The 26,208-nt window shown below is 44.6% G+C and overlaps 1 protein-coding gene across 4 annotated transcripts in view; it reads right to left on the reverse strand.

Annotated features, from left to right (window-relative positions):
• The window catches only part of clstn1 (calsyntenin 1), a 130,063-nt gene that overhangs the window by 4,798 nt on the left and 99,057 nt on the right, over positions 1 to 26,208 (reverse strand). For 2 of the 4 annotated variants that reach the window (XM_072477899.1, XM_072477897.1), the window contains 8 exons: positions 25,955 to 26,005; positions 16,451 to 16,608; positions 12,561 to 12,709; positions 11,713 to 11,939; positions 7,047 to 7,217; positions 5,112 to 5,257; positions 2,297 to 2,432; positions 126 to 310 (listed from right to left, as the gene is read on the reverse strand). In XM_072477899.1, coding sequence (XP_072334000.1) covers positions 126 to 310; positions 2,297 to 2,432; positions 5,112 to 5,257; positions 7,047 to 7,217; positions 11,713 to 11,939; positions 12,561 to 12,709; positions 16,451 to 16,608; positions 25,955 to 26,005 — 1,223 coding nt within the window. The remainder of the gene's footprint in view (positions 1 to 125; positions 311 to 2,296; positions 2,433 to 5,111; positions 5,258 to 7,046; positions 7,218 to 11,712; positions 11,940 to 12,560; positions 12,710 to 16,450; positions 16,609 to 25,954; positions 26,006 to 26,208) is intronic. The other 2 variants (XM_072477901.1, XM_072477900.1) reach the window with 1 other exon arrangement.

Here is a 26,208-nt window from a genome sequence, read left to right on the forward strand (position 1 = left end):
AAAACATAGAATAAAACTATTTATAAATATGCAAGTGCACATATATAAGTGCACACTAGCAATTTATTTCCTGCATGGTTAAAACTTTCAAAAAATGTTTTGCACTATATTAAATAGCCGTTTACCTCCATAGGGTTTACTGTAATTGTCAAGGCCGAATCATCCCAATCCATCTCATTCTCTTTCCCATTCTCTTGATCCCGCATAGTCCGCTGATGTGCGGCACGGATTCGGAAAACCCCAAGGATTATCATGAAGACCAGGAAGCTGACACAAACCACAATGACAACTGTTGCGGCGCTGGGAACAACTTGAAGAATAAAAAAAAAGTTTTTTTTAAAAAAATAAATAAATAAAAAGCTAAAAGGCGCATCAATGCATAGACAAGAGACCTGGCCCACAAGAGCATCTACATTTACTAAAACTAAAAAGCATCATGACTTTCTGGGAACAACATGATGCCATTTTCTCCAGCTCCACACTTGCATCCAACGACACTGGATGTATTTTAACAAGTTAACCAGATTCCATAATGTGGATATTTGGCATTTATCATAAATTTGACTTTAAAACCTCATTCTAGGCTCTCCAGAACCATCACCAGCTGAAGCAATTTGCTTCAGGTCGTTAGGAAGCCACTAAATAAAACCATGGGGGACTTCCATGCAACGTGAAACAGCTGGTTTCTGGTCTGAACTAAAGGTGACAAATTATAAAGAGCTGGTAACTGCCCGAATACAAGTTACTCTTAATCCTGACTATGGGAGTGGATGCACAATTAACAAAATACGAGATGCTGCTGCACCCTGGGTAAAATATTCAATTTATCGTCCCCACAGGAAATATCATGAGCATACAGATAATTTAAACATCATTCTACACCCAAGGGAATCCCATGATCTTTTATAGCCGACATTACACACAATGGCATCTAGATTCACGCCTCAATGCAACTAGAAACAGAAAATACTTGAAATGAAAAGGTAAATATACAGAAAAGTATTCAAGTTCCAAATCAAATAGAAAAGAGGAAAGGAACACTATATATCCAAATTTCAGTTACTTTATGACCAATTAAAACAAGGGTGGGATGGAACCAAAAGGGAAGTGCCTCTTGGTGAGTTTATTTATAAATCAACAGGAAAATTTAATTTGCTGGAAGAGTGATCCCATAAGTATTGGTCGGAGCTTTGAGATCTTTCCTCCAGCAGAAACTGCAGTCAGACGAGGTTGAGAATCAAAAATGATTTCAACGCCTTCACCATCTTTTTCTCGGTGACTGAATAAAACTGTAGCTGCCTTAATTATATGAAATATAATTTCTGTAATTTTGATTGAATGGAATGGGGAGGGGGGGGGGGGAGGGAGATAGAAAACCCCTAATTTTTCCAAGATATTTTCCAGTTTTCCAATCTTTATAATTCACTCCAGAGATTCTGAAGTAGGTAAAGCTCTGCAATTGGCACTACACTTCTTGAAGGACAACACAAGTCCTTTGATATGGCATCTGGTGCTGGAAAAGTCCCAATGCCATTTTAGATCAGCTACCAGCTTCAGCTGTCATTGATATTAAGGTCAAAATAAAATCTTGATTGCTACAATCTGTTGTGACCAACCATGATCTGTTGCAATCTTGATTTGTTTTTTTTAATAAAAACCTACAATGTTGGAATAGCTGGATTCTAATAAATACAATAAAGAAATTAACCGCAGGCAAACTAAAAACATTTTCTTACTGTAAATACTAGGATTGATATGAGCAAAATCCTTGGTTAGCATTCGAGAATGTGGCTATGTCCAGTGCAGATTTGGGAAACTCATGCATGGCATTGAAATATTCCAAGGATGGAAATTTAATAACTTTATTTCTCTCATTAGGATAACTACGTATACATTTTCACATGATAAACAAATTAACATTCAAAACACTTCACCCAGTGCAGTTGTTCTGATTGAACCAAGAAATTAAAAAATATATATATATTTAGAGTATCCAATTCTTTTTTTTTTCCAATTAAGGGGCAATTTAGTGATGGCCAATCCACCTACCCTGCACATCTATTTGTGTTGTGGAAGTGGGACCCACACCGACACGGGGAGAATGTGTGAACTTCACAAGGACAGTGACCTGGGATTGAATCGGGGATCTCGGTGCAGTGAGGCAGCAATGCTAATCACCACGCGGCCCCTTATCAGAAATTCTAGCGAATTGAAACTGGTTGTTTGAATTTTGTCAAAGAAGTGAAAATGCAGGGACGTCAAAATCCACCTTCCATAATTAAACTTCTGAAGGTACCTGAGGATGAATGTGGGCTTGCAAGATTGTGCCCAGACAAATCAACGGAAGCATGCTGAACTGGGCGAACAAACTCCGGCTGGGCCAATACATGGTTGGGGTGCTCCACTGGATTAGCAGTGTGAATGACATTGACCTGAAAATAACATGTACATCTCAGTCAGTTTAAGCACATTCCCGATGTTTTCCCAAGGACATCAGACATGAAGCTTCCTACAGTCATCTGTGTGTGATAGTTTAAGGTGTGTAATTGTCAGCTCTCTGGTGTGTGTGTGTAAGAAAAAGGTGGATTCAGATCCCCTCCCGAGCTGCACCTCAAACATTTACAGCCAGATCCTGTTGGCGGAATCTACTCCCTTGGATGAGGCAAATGTGAAATGGGAGGGTGAATTGGATCCTATTCTGGACGATGTGGTGTGCAGTGAGGCTTTTTGCAGGGTCAACTCCACGACCGCTTGCACGCGTCTTCATCTGATCCAGTTCAAGGTGGTGCACAGGGCCCACCTGGCGAAGATTAACTTTTTTCCTCACTGGGGTGAGCGTTGCTCTCAGTGAGTCGGCTAACCACACACCTATGTTCTGGTCTTATCCCAAGCTAGTGAGCTTCTGGGTCTCTTCCTTTAGCACCATGTCAGAGATATGTTCATCTGGGGCCAGGTCTGTTGGTGGCCATTTTTGGAGTATCAGACTCGCCGGTGCTATGGACGAGGGTGAAAGCGGATGTCCTCGCCTTTGCCTCAGTAATAGCCCGGATAAGAGTTCAGCTTGGGCGGAAATCTTCCGCTCCGTCCAGTGCCTCAGCTTGGTTGGGTGACCTTGTGCCATTCCTGCAATTGGCGAAGGTTAAGTTCAGCATTAGGGGGTTGGTAGAAGGGTTCTCCACAAGATGACAGCCATTCACTTCCTTTTTAAAAAAAAAAAGTGTTAGTCACTATCAGTTGTCAAGGGGTTTGGTTTAATATTGGGGGGTTAAGTTAGTGCGGGCTATTGATGGTTTGTTGTGTTATTTTTGCACTGTGATGTACATTTCTATTAAGACTTTTCAGATTAGCAAAATATGAAAGTCATACATTTTTTAAAAAAGTCGCCACAGCACAAGGGAGACAGTGGCGTAGCGGTATTTTTACTGGACTACTAATCAGAGACTTTGGGCGGACCCGGGTTCGAATCCCATCCTGTCAAATGGTGAAATTTGAATTCAATAAAAATTTGAGATTACAAGCCGAATGAAGACCATGAAACCATTGTTGATTCTTGTAAAAAACATCGGCCTCACTAATGCAGTTTAGGGAAGGAAATCCGCCGTCCATTACCTGGTCTAGCCTACAGGTGACTCCTGACCCAAGGCAATATGGCCGTCTCTTCACTGCCACTCAGTTGAAGGGCAATTAGGAATGGGCAACAAATGCTGGCCATGCTAGGGATGCCCCCCCCCCCCCCCCCCCCCCCCCCCCAAAATTAACCTACACCGAAACAGATCCCACTTCACCACAATTGAAATATCAAAAGGAAACCCAAATGTTGCACATTAAGAATTCCAAATAAACCAACAATTTGGTACATCCATGGGCAAGAAACAGATATATTCACGGGGCTTCTATTAATAATGTGCTAATGAAAATCATAAATTTCATTCATCTTTGCTCTTTGTCAAATAGGCAAACTATGCTTTAAATGAGATGTTAATTCCTGATCACCCAATAAACCACAGAATTGTTACAACCTTCGGCTCATTGTGTCGGCATCGGTTCTCCAAATGAGCAATTCACTTAGCATCGCCCCATAACCCTGCACATTGTTATTTGAAAAATAACATTCTAATTCCCTCTGGAATGCTTGGATTGAACCGGACTCCACCACAAGCAAGCAGTGCATTCCAGATACTAATCACCCTGTGTGTGAAAAATTTATTTCTCATACAGCTGCTTCTTCTGCCAATTCCTTTAAATTTGTGCCCTCTTGTTCATGATCTTTTCATGAAGGGCAACACTATTCCCCTATCTACTGTCCAGATCCCTCAGGATTTTGAATACCTCTAACAGATCACCTCAGTCTTCTCTTCTCCAAGAAAAACAGTTCTAAAGTCTCCAGTCTTCAGAACTAGTGTCTTATACAAGTTTAACATAACCTCCTTGTTCATACAAGCTATCATAATAGAGCATAGGATACTGGACATTTTATTAACCGCTCTCGTAACATGCCCTGTAGCCTTCAATGGCTTATCCACCAGGTCCCCTTTTTAGAATTGTACCCTTTATTTTAGATCGCCTCTCCATGTCCGCCTACCACTCGCCTCACATTTTTCCACTGAACTCCCATCTGCCACCTGTCTACTCATTCCACCAACTTGTTCACATCCCATGAAATTCTACACTATCCTGCTCACAGTTTACAATGCCTTCAGGCTTTGCATCAGCTACACGATTTGAAATTATGTCCAGTACACATGTTCCAGGTATTTAGTATACACCAGGAAAAGCAAGAGTCCAAACACTGGCCCGCTGTGTATCTGCAGTACAAACCTTCCTCCAACCCCAAAAACATCCATTTAACATTCCCTGTAATTCAGGCAATTTCCCATCCACTTTGCTACTGTCCCTTTAATTCCATGAGCTGTAACAAGTCTGTTGGCGGCACTGCATCAAATGCCTTTTGATTTGGAAGTCCGTGCACACCACATCAACAGTTTTGCCCTTGCCAATTCTCATCTCATCAAAAAACTCCAGTCAGCTAGTTAAATGCTATTTTAAAGATTTCCATGCAACAGAAGCTTTTCAAGCTTCTTTGATCGAAAGCCATAGGAGATTTCACCTACCTCAACTTTGAATTCATTACTGGCATAGCGTCCATTCAGCTCGGAGCAAACAAGTTTAAACTTCCTTTCGAACAGTGACTCACTGTTCCAGTTTCGGTAACGGATCAGATGCAGCATCTCTTCATAACTGGACATCGTGTCCACGCCTACACAAATTAAAACAATGCAAGAACATGAAACAGATTCCAAAAGATACCTAGCATTAGGATTTTCATACCAAAGTGATTGAAAGTAGAAAACTTATTTGGACATAGCTCAGTATTGTTTATCCAAGAGAGCAGCTGAACCACATTAGAAAGGTCCCAGACATGACACCTGATCTGTTATTTTACTTATCAGAAAGAACTAGTAATGTTCATATTAGGTTTAGCTTCTCTGACTTAGGGGAAAGGGACAAAGACAATCAAGATTGTTATCTCAGATTGCTGCAAGTGATCAATCAAGTAGTCAAATAGCTTGCTAGCAATTACAGCCAACACTCAATTAATAGTGAATGAGGAGCCAGAGGAAAATCAGACCCCAAAAAGGAGTTAGTGATTTAATGAATGACTACAGAAAATTGAGAAGAAAAGAGATCAATTGCATGATGTTTGCCATCCTAAATGGTCTATAGTGAAAACTAATCTCATTCAGTACCCGGAGGCATTAGAAATTTTACTTGCTCTTTTAATTCGTTATATTATGGTGCAGATGCACCTTGAGGCGATAATTAAAAATAGTATTTCTCCCATTCAACTTTCTCTCCCTTTCAAACTTTCTCCAATGCTCCAGTTCCACAAGTGGCCCTTTTAGTACCTCGTTTAAATTCTAATTCTGCAGGAACACAGTGGATTAAGAACATTGTAATTGATTTGGCCCTGTCCACGTCCGGCATCAGATGCACATTTCCAATCAAAGTTCAATGGATAGTTATTTGCAATATGAACTCCAGCACCCGAGAAAGATGCCATATGTAGGTGCTGAAAAGATTGATACGGTGGCAGAGTGGCTAGCACTGCTGCCTTAGAGCACCAGGGACCCAAACTTGATTTCGGCCTTGGATGACTGTGTGGAGTTTGCACTTTCTCCCAGTGTCTGTATGGGTTTCCTCCGGGTGCTCTGGTTTCCTCCCATAGTCCAAAGATGTGCAGGTTAGGTGGATTGGCCATAATCAATGAGCGGGGTTACGGAAATAGGCCAATGTAAAGTGTTCTTTCAGAGGGTTGGTGCAGACTCAATGGGCTTCCATCTCCACTGTAGGGATTTTATGGATTCTATGGAAGGTCTTTTTATGTCTATCGGTCCATTGTCCATCAATCACTATTTGGGGAGGTGGGCTAGGGAAAAGGATAATACTTTTCCCCATTTCCAATGTGTTCTTAGTAAAATGTCCTTGGGGCCCCTCACAAAAAGAATGATTTTCATACTTTATGTATTGAAGCTTTCCTGCAAAAACAGGACATTTCTCCAGTACCCCTATCCTGACTTCTGAAAGATAAATTTCTCTACTCCGAAGGAAACGTGGCAGCACTATTGGACAGAAATATGAATATGCTGGTAAGTAAATAAACAAAGAGATTTGATGAACAAGCAGAAATCTAATGGCCTTTAGGAACTGTTAAGGAATAGATTAAGAGACATTCCCATTAGATGTCTCAGTGATGTTAAATATCCAATAATTGACACCGATATGTAAAGGGGTTGCAGGTGGCATTTGTTTGGTGTGGTGATAAGAGTCTTTTATAGAGTGTGTTCAAGGAAAATAGTGTTTGGGAAAGAAGCAGAACTCTGGACTCTTTACTCAACAGCAACCAGAAGCTAACAGGAACTGCACATAAACTCAATAGACATGAGCGGTCTCAATTTTAAAACCTATGGACAAGACAATGCTTTTACCAATACTTGCTCCACATATCTGTGACACATTTATAAAGCATCCCACATTTTAACACTCACCTGTGATAGTCATACCGGTAGAGGAGTTGCTCATTTCCATACTCCTTTGTCGGAGTTGAGATGGGTCAACTTCAAAGCTCTCTTGTTCGGAGTTCAGCTCATCTCCAACAACAGAGACCTCACATGTATCCAGATTGTGCATGATCTCTTCAGATACCATAGATTCTTGGACTGCAATTGGAAAAGCCGTTTAACAAAAGAATATGTTTCAGTTCAGTAGAGATTACATGCCAATGCAAAGGCATCATGTCAACACAAGTCAATTTTTAAGTTCTCACAACAATATTAATTTTGCTAACTGCATTCAATTAGGCAGGACAACTCAATTCTACAGCAATATTGCCAACGTTGGAAACCTACACCAGCTGATTTTCCATATGCCATGCTTTCGAATTCGCTGAAGAGGAAGAGGTTGCACAGAAACACGGGATTTATGTACTGGCAACACAGTCAAACTAATGTGCAAAGATTAAATAGCAACAGAAACTGTTGGAAATACTCAGCAGGTCTGGCAGCATCTGTAGAGGGAGAAACAACAGTTAAGGTTCAGGTTGATGATTGTTTCATCAGAACCATGTGGTAATGCGCAGAGCTGCTGAGTTTTCATGAACAGCTATGCAGGGTAAAAATGAGACAAAATGGTAATGTTGAATTTGCTGAAAATATTTAGTCCTTTGGTGTTACATCAAGAGTAATGCAGTTTCTGTCTCTCTTCCCAAGCTGTCAATAATCAGGAGATTGAAAAAGGCTCCAAGAGTGTAGTCCTTAGTCTCAAGGGGTGTTCATTAAGGTGCAGTTGGAAAAGTGAAGGGGAGAATTTTTTAAAAAACTATGCTGTTCAAGATTCACTAGCTTTAAAATTAAATTGTTGACATTTTGCATTTGTCATCCTCATTTCCGGTTATGATTAAGTAGCACTTCAGAATTACCTTTACACACCAAAAAAGTGTAAAACACTTGTTTTTGCTTGCAATATGTAATAGCAAGGCATATAATTCAGTCCTCCCACTGCTGTCTGTGCTGTGAGACCCAAGAGTACCAGTCTTCCCACCATTTTTGCCCATTGTACCAAATATAATTAAGATTTGGACCTTAACTTTGTGCTAGTAGTAATGGTGAGGCTATCAGCACTTGTGCAGGAAATTGGACAGGAACCCCTGGCATCTGTACACGCACACTTAAATGTGGAAATCCAGAACTTGCTGCCAGAGATAATCCTCTTCTGCAGCAGACCTCGCTAATAGACACAGCATTAAGAGATATGCAAATCTAATGAACAAAGATTAATGCAGCAAGATGATCTGGACGAAGTACACCACTATCTGACAATAATAATCATCGCTTTTTGTCACAAGTAGGCTTCAATGAAGTTATTGTGAAAAGCCCCTGATACGAGCTTTCCGTAATATTCCCCTGTTTGGATTATCATTCTATGCTAAAAAGATAGAGGATGACAAAATTAATAAAAACCTTGTCACACAGAAATCATTGGAATATTGGAAGGGAACAGAACAAGAGTAAATGACTTGGCCCTTTATAACAATAATCTTTATTATTGTCACAAGAAGGCTTACATTAACACTACAATGACGTTACTGTGAAAAGCCCCTAGTCGCCACATTCCGGCACCTGTTCGGGTACACAGGGAGAATTCACCTAACAGCACGTCTTTCAGGACGATGTATACAGAAACTCGTACTACCCAAGTGGAGTCCGAAATAGGAGAGGTGGCGGCACAGTGATATTTCCACCACACCAGTAACCCAGAGACCCAGGGTAATGCTCTAGGGATCCAGGTGCGAATCCCATGGCAGATGATGAAATTTGAATTCAATAAAAATCTGGAATTAAAAGTCAAATGATGTCCATGAAACCATTGTCAATTGTCGTAAAAATCCTCTGGTTCACTAATGTCCTTTAGGGAAGGACTGCCTGGTCTAGCCTATATGTGACTCTAGACCCACAGCAATGTGGTTCACTTTTTTTTAAACAAACAATTTTATTGAGGTATTTTTGGCATTGTAAACAGTGACAATATACATTAGTGTGCAAATAACAGGGCCACCGCCATGTGGGCCCGGTGAACTACCTTGAACTGAACCAGGCCGAGCCTGGCACATGTTGCGGTTGCATTTACCCTCCTCGGAGCGTCTGCCCATACGCCTCCCTCCAACTCCCCACCAACCTCCCTCTCCCGAGTTTCAGTTCCTCGGTCCCCGTGTCCTCCGCTCCCATAAGCTCCTTATAAATATCCGAGACTCTCCCCTCTCCTACCTCTCCCCTGGATCCCCAGTGGCGGAAGGCGTGGAAAGGACGGGACCGGTCTACGTACGAAATCCCACACCTGCAAGTACCGAAAGTCATTCCCCCTTGCCAGCCCAAACTTCTCCTCCAGCGCCCTCCATGCTCGCGAAGCTCCCTTCCAGGAACAAGTCGACCATCCTTCCCACCCCTGCCCTCCACCACGCTCGAAACCCGCCGTCCATCTTCCCCGAGACAAATCGGTGGTTGTCGCATATTGGGGACCAGACCGACACTCCCACTTCCCCCGCATGCTTCCTCCATTGGCCCCAAATCTGCAGAGCCACCACCACTATAGGGCTGGTGGAGTACCTGGCCGCGGGAGCGGCAGAGGAGCCGTGACCAGGGCTGCCAAGCTGGTGCCCCTGCACGAAGCAGCCTCCACCCACCCCCAAACCGACCCCGTACCCACCATCCATTTCCTTATCATGGCTATGTTAGCCGCCTAGTAGTAGTTGCTGAGGTTCGGCAACGCCAGTCCCCCCTCGCTACGGTTCCGTTCCAGCAACCCCCTCTTTACCCGTGGGGACCTCCCCGCCCAAACAAATCCCAGGATGATTTTATTGATCCTTTTAAAGAAGGACCGCGGAATGAAAATAGGGAGACACTGAAAAATAAACAGGAATTTCGGGAGGATCGTCATCATCACCGTCTCTACTCTCCCCGCTCGTGACAGCGGGAGCGCATCCCATCTCCGAAACTCGCTCCTCATTTGCTCCACCAGCCTAGACAAGTTCAACTTATGCATCCTGCCCAGTCCCGCGCCACTTTTATCCCTAAATACCTAAAACTTTCCCCAACCAGCCTAAACGATAGCTCCCTCAGCCTATTCTCCAGACCCCTCGCCTGCACCACAAACATCTCACTCTTTGCCATGTTCAACTTGTACCCCGAAAACCGGCCAATGTGGTCCACTTTTAACTGTCCCTCTGAAATTGCCAAGCAGGTCACTCAGTTCAAGGGCAATTAGGGGCAGGCAACAAATGTTGACCCAGCCAGCGATGTCCACATCCCATGAATAAAAAAAGGCCTGAAGACTTTTAATTTAGGCAATGTCTCCACATTATAGGTGGTTGTAGGGGTAGGTGGATTGGCTACACTAAATTGCCCTAGTGTCCAAAAGGGGTAGGGTGGGGTTAAGGGGATAGGGTGGAAGTGTGGGGATAGGGTGGAGGTGTGGGCTTGGATGGGGTGCTCTTTCCGAGGGCCGGTACAGACTCGATGGGCCGGATGGCCTCCGTCTGCTCTGCAGATTCTGTGATTCACCCTAGATTCCACAACCAGTGGAAATAATTACTCTCCATTTACCTTATTAGTTCCTTTTGAGAACTTCAATCAGATCACCATTCAATTGTCCAAATTCCTGGAATCCTTGATTGTGTATTTTAAAGCTTATTATGCTAGTATCAAAGAACAAAGAACAAAGAAATGTACAGCACAGGAACAGGCCCTTCGGCCCTCCAAGCCCGTGCCGACCATGCTGCCCGTCTAAACTACAATCTTCTACACTTCCTGGGTCCGTATCCCTCTATTCCCATCCTATTCATGCATTTGTCAAGATGCCCCTTAAATGTCACTATCGTCCCTGCTTCCACCACCTCCTCCGGCAGCGAGTTCCAGGCACCCACTACCCTGTGTAAAAAATTTGCCTCGTACATAGAATCATAGAAGTTTACAGCATGGAAACAGGCCCTTCGGCCCAACCAGTCCATGCCGCCCAGTTTTTTACCATTAAGCTAGTCCCAATTGCCCGTATCTAGTAAATCTGTAAATGTCCAAGGTCAACATATCCTTCTTAACAAGTGGTGCCCAGAACTGCACAGCACTCCAAATGGTGTCTAACCCAGGCGTTGTCTAACTGTAGGCTGACTTCTACCCCTCCCCCCTTTGAACTGCATTCAAAATCTCCAGATATAAAGAAAGGACATTCCATTAGCGTAACATTTTTCTGTGCATCTGTTGATAACATTTTTACAATTAAGAGGCAATTTAGCGTGGCCAATCCACCTACACTGCACACCTTTGGGTTGTGGGACTGAGACCCACGCAGACACTGGGAGAATGTGCAAATTCCACACCGACAGTGACCCGGGGCCAGGATCGAACTCGGGTCCTCAGTGCCGTGAGGCAGCAGTGCTAGCCATCGCGCCACCGTGCGGCCCGCTGTCCATAACATTTTAATGATGCATGTGTATGGACCCTCCAAGGCCCTTTGTCTCACCAATGTTTCTAGCTTCCCACCATTTAGAAAGTATCTATCCTTGCGTCCAAAATCGGTAACACCACACTTGCCTATACTGAAATTCTATTGGCTGTTTTGCCTAAAATCTACAATATGGCAATTAATAAATCATGGGGCTTTTACCTGTAGGTTCATCTTCATCCTCGCCCTCAGGCTCCACTTCTCGTGTGATGGTGCTAACGATCTTCAGCTCTGGGAATAGTGGAACACCCTCATTACTTTCAAATTCAGAGGCAGCACGTGCAAAGTGATCAATACCACTCAGGCTTATCTTTGGTTCATCAGGCTGAAGTACCATTACGTAGCCCTCCACATCTGGAACTGTGATGCAAGTCTCTTCATTGAAGCACCTGGAATTAAAAGACAGATAATTTGAGTGCAGCATTCTTGAGAATGTCAAGTACAATGTGTTTTACACCCGTTTCAAAGTTTGTCCCGCACAATTAAAATTTTCTATCATCCAGAAACCTGGACGTTGGTAGGTAGATGTTGAGATAATTGATGGTTAGTATGGTCAGGATCTTTGCATATGGATGCTGAAATTCTTTGCAGGAATCAAAACAGCTGTCTACAATTCATTCAAAACATGCATAAAATCCATGGCTACTATAACTTTCATCCTATGAATTAAGTAGGAATGTACAATTGAATAATTCACACTCAATTAAAATTGGCAGTCTAAACTCTTGAAAAAATTAGGGTGGCACGTGAAACAGTGGTTAGCACTGGGACTGCGGTGCTGAGGACCCGGGTTTGAATCCCAGCCCTGGGTCAGTGTCAGTGTCGAGTTTGCACATTCTCCCGGTGTCCGTGTGGGTTTCACCCCCACAACCCAAAGATGTGCAGGGTAGGTAGATTGGCCACACTAAATTGCCCCTTAATTGGAAAAAAAATATTGGGTACTCAATTTATAAAACTTGAAAAAATTAAACCTTAAATGTCAGCCTTGAAATTTCAATTATCCGACTTACTTCACAGTCGTGGTGATTTTCAATCTTCTGATTCCAGGTGTTGGAAACTGCCTAGAGTTAAGGTATGACACATGCTGCATACTCTTGTCAAAGTTTTCAATGTCATCCCCTTCCATGCTAAGCATCGACTGGGTGGGATTGAAGTGAACCTATAAAATAAAAGTTTATTGAACCATTCTCAATTTGCTTCACAAATGGTTTTCAATGTTGGTCTAAGATTTGTTTGACTGCACCTAGAGATTTACTGCAATGCTCTCGAATACAGTATTTTGGGCCCTGAGAGTCCCACAAAATCCCACACTGTACCTGAGCGTAGGGAAACGTGGGCAGTAAGCCAGGTGTGCTCAAGTCTCATCAATGCGCCGCTTACAATGCAAATGAGACTGCTCGCATTAGTGTTGCGGCTAATTAAAGATGCTAATCAGTTTATCTGCACCCATCGTAAATGGTTGCTGCAAAAGGCTGAACATCATGGTTCCAAAATAAATGTTGGTTGAAATGTCAGCAACTCTTTCAGCGCCTTCTTTGTAGAAGGGTTGTTGCAATATATTAAAAATAGATTGTTTCCCCGTTGCAATCTGAACTTTAAAATGATAATTGCGATCAAATAATGATGAATTCTGAAGACGACAATAGGCCATAAGGTGGGTGTTTCCGGATGATTGCAAAACTGTTTAAACCACTCGTTTTAAAACCACTTATTTTATGAAGTGCTTGATTACCTGAAAATGACAGATTTCATCTGAGTTCGATGATTTTTCTATTGCAAATTATATTGTAGCGTCCCAAACAGTTTAAAATACATGTGGAGTGTCTCCAGATGCATAAATGCGAATAAGCAGATGTGTCGGAGCTTTGCTGACAGTTTTCAAACTGTTGCTTTGTAGTTAACAATTGTAGAGTTAATATTGCAAAGCTGGCAGGTTGCTGGTAACATTTTGAACTAGTTGTCTTTTTTTAAAGTCTAAAACTAATGTTGAAGGGGGTTCTCAAATGTAGGGGGAAGCCAATTCTGAAATTGACTTGAGAAAATTCCTATTTGGAATCACAGTAACTGGGGTTGCAGTAGCTTGTGTATTTCACCTAATTCTCCTATCATTTGTCCCCGTTTTAAGTTTTTGTTCTGTAGCAACTTTACATAGTCATACACATGCAGTGTTTTATGATTTATCTGGAGCTCATTGTAATTTCTTTACTAAATATCAGAAGCATATTTTGTTTAAAAAAAGTCAGCAACTCTGATCAGTTGGCCCTGAAATTGTTCCCTCCCTCCAACCTTTAATGCTCTTTAAGAAAAGACACCTAATTATTTAAATAAACTGACCTCACATTCATGAAAGATATGTTCACTCAGGTGTGGGCAAAGCCAGATTGTGATTCGGAGCAGTCGTAAGACATTATTAGACCATAAGGCATAGGAGCAGAATTAGGCCACTCGGCCCATCGAGTCTGCTTGCCATTCAATCATATAATTTACAGTGCAGGAGGCCATTCGGCCCATCGAGTCTGCACCGGCTATTGGAAAGAGCACCCTACCCAAGCCCACACATCCACCCTATCCCCATAACCCAGTAACCCCACCCAACACTAAGGGCAATTTTGGACACTAAGGGCAATTTAGCATGGCCAGTCCACCTAACCTGCACATCTTTGGACTGTGGGAGGAAATCGGAGCACCCGGAGGAAACCCACGCACATGGGGAGAACATGCAGACTCCGCACAGACAGTGACCCAAGCCGGGAATCGAACCTGGGACCCTGGAGCTGTGAAGCAATTGTGCTAACCGCTATGCTACCGTGCTGCCCTGACTGACATTTTCCTCATGCCCATTCTCCTGCCTTCTCCCCATAACCATTGGTACTATTAAACGCTCAACTATTTGCAGCAGCATTTGCAAAACAAATTTTGAAATTAGCAATATCAGTTTAAATCGGAGAACTCAGATAAATGAGGAAATTTAGTCAAGTTTTAAAATCACACCCACCATAAAAATATTTTGTCAGTAGTATGTCTGATATACATTGAAACCTAACTACGGCTTTAATAGTTTCCAAAATAAGCAGCTGAAACCTCGCAACAGATGGAAATAATTTCCCTAAAACATAGAAAATAGGAGGAGTAAGCCATTCGAGCCTGCTCCGCCATTAATTATGACCGTTCTCCCAGGGTCTGCTTGGGTCTCACCCCCGCAATCCAAAGATGTGCAGGTCTCTAAATTTAAAAAAATAATTCATTATGATCGTGGCTGATCATCCAACTCAGTGACCTGCTCCTGCTTTCTCTCCTCCCCCATATACGGTGATCTCTTTAGTGCCAAGAGCTACATCTTCTTGAAAACATACAATGTTTTGGCTCAACTTCTTTCTGTCGTAGCGAATTCCACATTCTCATGCACTCTGGGTGAAGACATTTCTCCTCACCTCAGTCCTAAATAGTTTACCCCATATCCTTAGACTGTGACCCCTGCTTCTGGACTCCCTCACCATTGGGAACATCCTTCCTGCATCTACCCAGTCTACTCTGTTAGAATTTTATAGGTTTCTAAGAGATCCCTGCGCATTCTTCTAAACTCTAGCAAATATAATCCTAACCGACTCAAATCTCTCCTCATATGACAGTCCTACCATTCCAGGAATCAGTCTGGTAAATCTTCTCTGCACTCCCTCCGTAGTAAGAAAATCCTTCCTCAGGTAAGGAGACCTAAACTGCACACAATATTCCAGATGTGATCTCACCAAGGGCCTGTAAAATTGCAGAAAGTCATCCCTGCTCCTGTACTCTAATCCTTTTGTTATGAAGGCCAACATACCATTTGTCTTCTTTATTGCCTGCTGCAGCTTATCTTCAGCGACTGGTGTACGAGGACACCTAGGTCTCATTCCACATTCTCCTCTCTCAATCAGATAATAATCTGCCTTCCTGTTTTTGCTACTAAAGTGGATAGCCTCATATCTATTCACATTATACTACATCTGCCCACTCACTCAACTTGTCCAAATCAAATTGTTCATATACTCAGAGGTACATCCCACTTGCCCAAATTCAGACAGAACAGGCAAGGTTTCTAAGAGCTGAAGCTTAGAAACCAATGGTGCACAGGGTTACTGCTAGAGACTGACTATCAGTACTGGTCCATTGCACCTTCTACTCAATAGCTTCAAGAACTTATTTGGAACTATGCAAAGCCATAACTTGCACCTGGGTCATCCACCACTATATCCCACTGATTAGATCAATCACAACATGCAGTTGAGAACGATCCTTTAATTTATCTTATCACACTTCTTTTGCACAAGGTTATCATAAAAATATGACTCAACATCCCCAAATACTTTCAACCAGCTGTAGCCTACTGGTGTCTCAAACGGAGCAAAAAAGATGGGTATTTTGATTGGCTTCTTTGGAGTTAAAAGCGGATTTAGGCTTTGTACCAGTTGACCAGGACATGTGATAACCAGTAGGAGGTGTAATCAATACATCTGTAGGTTAGAATTAAAAAAAACAAAAATACACAATTTTGTTACCTGAGAATTTTCATCGAGGTGTCACTTTCTGGGAAAATCTTTAAAAGGAAACCCCTTTTAGAAAGCATATACCTGGAGGCAAAAATTGGGTGCAGTCATGAAGCTCAACCCAGCCGATTTATTCAACATCAGGCTTGCACACCAAAAATGGTAAATTCTGCAAGGCATCAATGGGCAGCTTGTGCCTCTGAAATCATGTCCCAGAATGAGCTGTTCACTTAAAGTTTAAAAACTAGCCAATAAGGACGAGATTAGTACCCGATTCTAACCCCATCATGCTGGAATTCTTTATTTCTGAGAAAGAAAACACAACTGGATGATGCCTCACACTGAAACGCGAGGAAAACAGTCAACAGCTCCCTTACCATCACGCCTTTGTAAAGATTCTCAGAATCCAAGAGATCCAGCCCTTCTTTACACGTGTACAAGCAGTCAATCACCTTCTTGCTCTCAATTTTGCCAGTCCTAATCATCAAACCAGCTAGATTGCCAAGGAAGAACTGAGACATGCGAAATTCACCTCCTGAAATGAGAAAATTTTACGTAAACGTGCGCCATCATTTTATGTTTAGCCATCTTTTAGAACTGCCATGTCCGTGCATTCATGCAGGTTAGTGAAACTTCCATTCTCTCCATGATTAGCTTTTGGCTTCACATGTGCATAACCGATGACTTGTTGTAGGGAACTTGCCCTCATGCATATGGATGTGGAAAAATGCAGCACTTCACGGTGGTCAATAAACGTTATGAAAATGACAGGAATAGGGTGGAGGGCATGTTGCACCAGCTTTCTTTAGTACAGTGAGGTGGTACATAACTATGAATAAAGCTATACTACTTGCCAAAAATTAAGAAACTGACCAAGACTCATCATAGAACAGTACAGCACAGGAGAGCCATTCAACCAGTGAGCCAGCAAAAGATTATATAGTATTTCCAATTAAAAAACATGTGGCGCAGTGGTTAGCACCGGGACTGCAGCGCTGAGGACCCAGGTTCGAATCCCTGCCCTGGGTCACTGCCCGTGTGGAGTTTACACATTCTCCCCATGTCTGCGTGGGTCTCACCCCCACAACCAAAAAGATGTGGTCAGGTGGATTGGCCACGCTAAATTTCCCCTTAATTGGAGAAAAAATAATTGGGTTCTCTAAATTTATTTAAAAAAATAAAACTCCCCCAGGGAATTAGAAAATATTTTTTTTTAAATTATAGAGAACTAAAATAGCTTTCTAGTACCATTACCTATTTTGCCAAAAAACCTCAGCTGTCGGTTTGAGATTCTTTCCAGGACACTTGGCTGGATTAAGCCTGTTTAATGTAATCAGAACAGGGTTTCTGGCATTGTCGGGCTTTGATTCCCATCTAAACAAACTTCACCCCCATGTGCAGGAGTCAGATCTTACATATTCCTGTTGCATGTCTCTTCTGCCTTTCAGTAATGGCAAATTAAATAAATTCTCAATACCCAATTCTTTTTCCCAATTAAGGGGCAATTTAGCGTGACCAATCCACCTACCCTGCACATCTGTGCCGTGGGGCAAATGTGCAAACTCCACACGGACAGCGACCAGAGACCGGGATCAACGACACAGTGAGGCATAGTGCTAACCACTGCACCACCGTGTCACCCCAGTAATGTCAAATTTAAGGTGAACCATTTCTTGCACTAAATTGACTTAAGTTAAGTTTTTTTTTTAAGATAAAGACAATGACAATTTTTCAGATCCCTTCTTTCAGGTCTTTTCAACACAGTAGACCAGAAAAGACCCATACGAGGGACTTCCGGGTGCGGCGATGACCAGTTAAGTCGCACGTTTCGGCAGCTCCCGGTGGAACGGACTTTTGGGCTCTTGATAGGAGCCCCAACGGCAATTTTAATGGCTAAAAACACTGCGGTAAACCAGAAGGGAATTCCCCCTGGACACAGATGGAAAAAGGAGAGGAAGGTGGCCGGATTGCGGAGGATCCTCTAGAGCAGCGGCAAGGAAAGCAAGCACAAAGCAAGATGGCATCGGAAGGTGGCCGTCTAGTATGGGGCCCTGACCAACAAGAGTTCCTGCGGCGCTGTGTGGAAGAACTTAAAAAGGTGATGAAGAAGGAGCTGCTGGCCCCAATATTACAGGCGATTGAAGGGCTAAAGGGGGGAACAAAAGACCCAGGAGCAGGAGCTTCGGGTCGTGAAGGCAAAGGCCGCGGATAATGAAGACGAAATACAGGGCCTGGTGGTGAAGACACAGATGCACGAGGCACAACACAAAAGGTGTGGAAAGGCTGGAGGTGTTGGAGAATAATGCGAGGAGGAAGAATTTAAGGATTCTTGGTCTTCCTGAAGGTGCGGAGGGGGCGGACGTCGGGGCATATGTGAGCACAATGCTTCACTCGTTAATGGGATCGGAGGCCCTGACGGGCCCATTGGAGGTGGAGGGAGCTTATCGAGTTATGACGCGAAGACCGAGGGCCGGAGAGATACCTCGAGCCATAGTGGTGAGATTTCTCCGATATAATGACAGAGAGATGGTCCTCAGATGGGCGAAGAGAACTCGGAACAGTAGGTGGGAGAACGCGGTGATCCGCGTATATCAAGATTGGAGTGCAGAGGTGGCAAGAAGGAGGGCGAGTTTCAATCGGGCCAAGGCGGTGCTTCACAAAAGGAAGGTCAAATTTGGAATGCTGCAACCGGCAAGACTGTGGGTCACACACACCAAGGGAAGCACCACTACTTTGAGACGGCAGAAGTGGCGTGGACGTTTATTGTGGAGGAGCAGCTGGAATAGGCGGGCCAGAAAAAGAACGTTTGGGACAAAGTGGTGGTGTGATTACGTGGGGTGAAGGGGGGAAAAAAGGGGGAAGGGATGATTTCTCAAGTTGTTAATCTTGTGACCCTGTAACTTTTCTCTCTTCCCCATGGGGGGGGGGGGGGGGAAATGAGGAATTGTGGGCGCCGGCCATTAGGGGTGGGGCCAAGTGGGAAACACAGGCTTTGTTCCCGCGCTATGGTAATCATGGCGGGAACAGGGAAGCAGGAAGGAGGGGACCTCGCACAGTGGGGGCCAAGGTCACGGGGGAAGCCGAGGTCAGCCAGAGTTTGCTGACTTCTGGGAGCAACATGGGGGGTGCAATTACGCTAGAAGAGGATCTAGCCGGGGGGGGGGGGGGGGGGGGGGGGGGGATTAACTGGGTTGCTGCTGCTGGGGAGAAGGGGGAGCTGGTACGGGGTGGGGTGGTCGAGGCAGGAGGGCGCCGTCGGGGGGAGATACGGCTACGTGGGAACCGGGTGAGGAGCTGGATTAAAAAAAGGAGATGGCTAGTCGACAAGGGGGGGGGGGGGTAAAGAGCCCCCCAACCCGGCTGATCACGTGGAACGTGAGAGGGCTGAACCGGCCGATTAAAAGGGCACGGGTACTCGCACACCTAAAGAAATTAAAGGCAGATGTGGTTATGTTGCAGGAGACGCATTTGAAACTGATAGACCAGGTCAGACTACACAAAGGATGGGTGGGGCAGGTGTTTCATTCGGGGTTAGACGCAAAGAACAGGGGGGTGGCTATATTAGTGGGGAAACGGGTACTGTTTGAGGCAAAGACCATAGTGGCGGATAGCGGGGGTAGATACGTGATGGTGAGTGGCAGATTGCAAGGGGAGGCGGTGGTTCTAGTGAACGTATATGCGCCGAACTGGGATGATGCCAATTTTATGAGGCGAATGTTGGGACGTATCCAGGACCTAGAGGTTGAGTAATGTTGAGTAACCTAGAAAGTTGGTAATGGGGGGAGACCTTAATACGGTGCTGGACCCAGGGCTGGACAGATCGAGGTCCAGGACCAGGAGGAGGCCGGCAGCAGCTAGGGTGCTCAATGGCTTTATGGAGCAGATGGGAGGAGTAGACCCCTGGAGATTTAGCAGGCCTAGGAGTAAGGAGTTCTCGTTTTTCTCCTATGTCCATAAAGTATATTCACGGATAGACTTTTTTGTATTGGGAAGGGCGCTGATCCCGAAGGTGACAGGGACGGAGTACACGGCAATAGCTATCTCGGACCACGCTCCACATTGGGTGGACCTGAAGATAGGGGAGGAAAAAGAACAGCACCCGCCCTGGAGAATGGACATGGGACTATTGGCAGATGAGGGGATATGTTTAAGGGTGAGGGGGTGTATTGAAAGGTACTTGGAGCTTAACGACAATGGGGAGGTTCAGGTGGGAGTGGTCTGGGAGGCGTCGAAGGCAGTGGTTAGAGGGGAGCTGATATCTATTAGGGCACATAAAGGAAAGCAGGAGGGTAGGGAAAGGGAGCGGTTGCTGAAAGAACTTGAGGGTGGACAGACAATATGCGGAGGCACCGGAGGAGGGACTGTACAGGGAAAGGCAAAGGCTACATGTAGAATTTGACTTGTTGACTACGGGTAATGCAGAGGCACAATGGAGGAAGGCACAAGGTGTACGGTATGAATATGGGGAGAAGGCGAGCCGGTTGTTGGCTCACCAACTGAGGAAGAGGGAAGCAGCGAGGGAGATAGGGGGGGTGAGAGACGAGGAGGGAGAGATGGAGCGGGGAGCGGAGAGAGTAAATGGGGTGTTCAAGGTATTCTACGAAAGATTATATAAAGCTCAGCCCCCGGAAGGGAAGGAGAGAATGATGTGCTTTCTGGAACAGCTAGAATTCCCTAAGGTGGAGGAGCAGGAGAGGGCGGGACTGGGAGCACAGATTGAGATGGAGGAGGTAGTGAAAGGGATTGGGAGCATGCAGGCGGGGAAGGCCCCGGGACCAGACGGATTCCCGGTGGACTTTTATAGGAAGTATATGGACCTGCTGGCCCCGCTTCTGACGAGAACCTTTAATGAGGCTAGGGAAAGGGGGCAGTTGCCCCCGACTATGTCAGAGGCAAAGATATCGCTCCTCCTAAAGAAGGAAAAAGACCCGCTGCAATGCGGGTCCTATAGGCCCATTTCTCTTTTAAATGTGGATGCTAGGATTCTGGCCAAGGTAATGGCGACGAGGATAGAGGACGGTGTCCCGGGGGTGGTACATGAGGACCAGACTGGGTTTGTGAAGGGGAGACAGCTGAACACGAACATACGGAGGTTGCTAGGGGTAATGATGATGCCCCTGCCAGAGGGGGAAGCGGAGATAGTGGTGGCGATGGATGCCGAGAAAGCATTTGATAGAGTGGAGTGGGATTATCTGTGGGAGGTGCTGAGGCGATTTGGCTTCGGAGATGGATATATCGGATGGGTACAGCTGCTGTATAGGGCACCGATGGAGTGTGGGGTTACGAATGGACGGGGGTCTGATTATTTCCGGCTTTACAGAGGGACAAGGCAGGGATGTCCCCTGTCTCCGTTATTGTTTGCACTGGCGATTGAGCCCCGGCCATGACACTGATGGGTTCCAGGAAGTGGAGGGGAGTGTTTAGGGGAGGAGAAGAACACCGGGTATCTCTGTATGCGGATGATTTGTTGTTGTACGTGGCGGACCCGGTGGAGGGGATGCCAGAGATAATGCGGATACTTGGGGAGCTTTCGGGGTATAAATTGAACATGGGGAAAAGTGAGTTGTTTGTGGTGCATCCGGGGGAGCAGAGCAGGGAAATAGAGGATTTACCGCTGAGGAAGGTAACAAGAGACTTCCGATACTTGGGAATTCAGATAGCCAAGAATTGGGGAACCTTGCACCGGCTTAATTTAACACGATTGGTGGAACAGATGGAGGAGGACTTCAAGAGATGGGACATGGTGTCCCTGTCACTGGCGGGTAGGGTGCAGGCGGTTAAAATGGTGGTTCTCCCGAGATTCCTCTTTGTGTTTCAGTGCCTCCCGGTGATGGTCACAAAGGCTTTTTTTAAGAGAATTGAGAAAAGCATTGAGTTGTGTGGGCCGGGAAGACCCAGAGAGTGAGGAGGGGGTTCTTGCAGCGTAGTAGGGATGGGGGGGGGGGGGGGTTGGCACTACCGAGCCTAAATGATTATTACTGGGCCGCCAACATTTCAATGGTGTGTAAGTGGATGGGAGAAGGGGAGGGAGCAGCGTGGAAGAGATTGGAGAGGGCGTCCTGCAAGAGGACCAGTTTACAAGCAATGGTGACGGCACCGTTGCCGTTTTCACCGAAGAAATACACTACAATCCCGGTGGTGGTGGCAACATTAAAAATTTGGGGGCAGTGGAGATGGCATGGGGGAAGGACGGGAGCCTCGGTGCGGTCCCCGATAAGAAATAACCATAGGTTTGTTCCAGGGAGAATGGATGGGGGATTTGGAGCATGGCAAAGAGCTGGGGTAGTACAATTGAGAGATCTGTTCGTAGATGGGATGTTTGCGAGTCTAGGAGCACTGACGGAAAAATATGGGTTGCCCCAAGGGAATGCATTTCGGTATATGCAACTGAAGGCTTTTGCGAGGCAACAGGTGAGGGAATTCCCGCAGCTCCCGACGCAGGAGGTGCAGGATAGAGTGATCTCAGAGACATGGGTGGGGGATGGTAGGGTGTCGGACATATACAGGGAAATGAGGGACGAGGGGGAGATCATGGTAGATGAGCTGAAAGGGAAATGGGAAGAAGAACTGGGGGAGGAGATTGAGGAGGGGCTGTGGGCTGATGCCCTACGTAGGGTAAACTCATCGTCCTCGTGTGCCAGGCTAAGCCTGATACAATTCAAGGTTCTACACAGGGCGCATATGACTGGAGCACGGCTCAGTAAATTTTTCGGGATAGAGGATAGGTGTGGGAGATGCTCGAGAAGCCCAGCGAATCACACCAACATGTTCTGGTCATGTCCGGCATTACAGGGGTTCTGGGTGGGGGTGGCGAAGGTGCTTTCGAAGGTGGTGGGGGTCCGGGTCGAGCCAAGCTGGGGGTTGGCTATATTCGGGGTTGCAGAAGAGCCGGGAGTGCAGGAGAGAGGCTGATGTTTTGGCCTTTGCGTCCCTAGTAGCCCGGCGCAGGATATTGCTTATGTGGAAGGAAGCCAAACCCCCGGGCGTGGAGACCTGGATAAATGACATGGCATGGTTTATAAAGTTAGAACGGATCAAGTTCGTATTAAGGGGTTCGGCTCAAGGGTTCACCAGGCAGTGGCAACCATTCGTCAACTACCTCACAGAACGATAGAGGGAATGAAAAGAAGGAAGACAACAGCAGCAACCCAGGGGGGAGGAGGGGAGAGATCCGGGCGGGCTCTTAGGGATGTCATTGTACATATATAGACATTTGCTATAGGTAATGTATATTGGACTGTTGGATTGTATTTTTGGAGTGTAACTATTTTTGACAAGGCAGTTGCCATTTAGTTTTGTTTTTGTTTATATATTATTTATTTACTTGTTTAAAACTGGCCACTGTTATTTATATTGCTTTATTGTTGTTTAAAAGAAAAACCATGTACTGTTATGTTTGGCCAAAAAATCTTGAATAAAATATATATTTTAAAAAAAAGACCCATACAGCTTTGCCAGAGTAATTTCAGAAAACACTTATTCACTGTACAATGTTACAAATATAAAGACATAGGAGGAGCAGGCTATTTGGTCCCTCAAGCCTGCTCTGACATTTAGCTACATCATGGTTGATCTCCCAGCTCAGTGTCATCTTCCTAGACTATGCCCATATCCTTTAATGCCACTGGTATCTAGAAATCCATTGACTCCTGCTTTGAATATACTCAAAATGTCTGAGCCTTCACAGCCCCCTGGCATAGAGAATTCCAAATATTCACTGCCCTCTGACTGAAGAAATTTCATATTGTGGTCCTAACCTCCAACACAGACTGTGCCCCCCTGGTTCTTGACCTCCCCAATCAGGGGAAACATCTACCCTGCAATTACCCTGTCGAGCCCTGTAAGAGAATGAAATAATCTCTCATTCTTCTAAACTCTAGAAAATATAGATCCAATCTCCTCAATCTTTCCTCAGTATAATCCCACCAGCCCTGGAATTATCTTTGTTGTACTCCGTGGCCAGTATATCCCACCAATGGTAAGGAGAACAAACTGCACACAATACTCCAGGTATGGTCTCACCAAGGCTCAATACAATTGCAGCAAGACTTCCTTATTCCTTACTCAAACCGCCTTGCAATAAAGACAAACATACAAATTGCCTTCCTAATTACCTCTTGCACCTGCAAGTTAGCTTTGTGATTTATAAGCAAGAACAAATTGGACATCAACATTTCCCAATCTCTCCCATTTAAGAAACATTCTGCATTTCTGCTTTTGTTGCCGAAGTGGATAACTTCACATTTTTCCACTTGTCCACTTGACATGTTATCGTCCACTCACTTCGCCTGTCTAAATCACTGAAGCATCTTATCATCGTCTCAAACCCCTATTCCCACCTAGATCTGTGTCATCAACAAACCTGGCAATATTAGATTTGGTCCCCACATCCAAATCATAACAGCTAGGGTCAAATTACTTACCTTTGCAGTATCCCACTAGTCATTGCCTGACAACCTGAAAATGTTCAGTGTACCCCTACTCCTTCGGTCTGTTAACCAATCCTCAACCCATGTCAGTATATTACCCCCAATCCCATGAGATCTATATTCCCAATTACATTGGTACTGAGGGAAGGATATCCTCTTTCTCCAACACAAAATGAGTGTTTGTACCGTTTGGCCTTGTATATATTTTTTTACTGTTTTAATAAAAAGATATGGCCATTTCACCTAGCCCGCAGGTTGTGGGGGCGAGACCCACGCAGAAACGGGGAGAATGTGCAAACTCCACACGGACAGGGACCCGGGATGGAACCAGGGTCCTCGGCGCCAAGGCAGCAGTGATAACCACTGTGCCACCATGCCTCCCCTCAACAGGTTTGTCAAACATGAATTCCCCTTCATAAATTCATGCTGACTCTGCCCAATCTCACCATAATTTTCTAAATGCCCAGTTATCACACTCCTTAAAATAATTCTGGCATTTCCCTACTGCTGATGTCAGGCTAACAGGTCTGTAGTTCCTGGCTTTCTTTCTACCCATCTGTTCTTCAACAGTAGGGCCACATTTGCTACCTTCCAATCTGCAGGCAGTGTCAGGATGTACAGAATTTTTGAATGACAATCACCAATGCATCCCACTATTTCTTCAGCCATTTCTTTCAACATTTTGGGATGTAGACCGTCAGGCCCAGGAGATTTCCCAACTTTCAGCCCCATTAATTTCTCCAGCACTACTTTTTTTAAAAACTGATTCTATTTCTTTCAGATTCTCACTCTTTTTAAAAATACTTTTATTTGCGGCATTTTCACGTATATACAGAAAAAGAGAAAAACAGCACCACCACACACACACCCCACCACACCCACACACAGACCCCAAGATGGGATTCTCAATCTCACTGGTTCTGCAGCTCCCCAATATTTCAGGGAGGTTTACTTTTCTTTCATTTCAGTTAACTAAATGTGCTCAGATAAAAAACTATTTTGCTGGCACACCCACTTCATAAATCTAGTTCATTACCTTAATAGAAGTTATTGCAAATTCAGAAAGGCATCTAATAACAGAGCATGCCCAAAGTCTGAGTAGCCAAATTATATAATCAAAAATGCACTTTTCTGCAATTTTAAACCTCAGTCAAATTTAAAGCACCAAAATATTAACAAGTTGGAATTGTTCACATGAAAATACAAGCCCTATTAAATAGAAGGCTTTCCTAGACAATGTCACGCTACTCAAAACCACCTCACTGTCGTTCAGTGTGCACAAATAAACCATACGTCCACAACCACCCCATGCTCTCAAAAAAAAAGAAACAATTTTGGTAGCACAATGCAGAAATAAGTGAAGCAGTGTATGATGCAGCCAAAGTGGATAAAACATATAATGAACATTTCATGCCAATTCTGGAAATAAACAGGAGGGAAACCCCCAGCAACCTGGATAGGCTTCAGTCACAGTTTCATTTTCATTTTCGCTCCCTGTATATTCTGTAGAAAAGCAAGACAAAAGAAAAAAGAAATATAGGGGTAAGGACCAAATGGTTATCGGGGAATCTAATTGCACGTCAAGATAATGGAAAAATCCTTAGTAAAGGAGGTTACTGGCAATCCTAAACTACGGAATGAAATGGTTGAATTTACTTCTCATTCATGCAGAAGGATTTGTCCCATTACATGGCAACAATTTTCAG

Source organism: Scyliorhinus torazame, chromosome 16 (genome assembly GCF_047496885.1).
Source record: "Scyliorhinus torazame isolate Kashiwa2021f chromosome 16, sScyTor2.1, whole genome shotgun sequence".
NCBI classification, from domain to species: domain Eukaryota; kingdom Metazoa; phylum Chordata; class Chondrichthyes; order Carcharhiniformes; family Scyliorhinidae; genus Scyliorhinus; species Scyliorhinus torazame.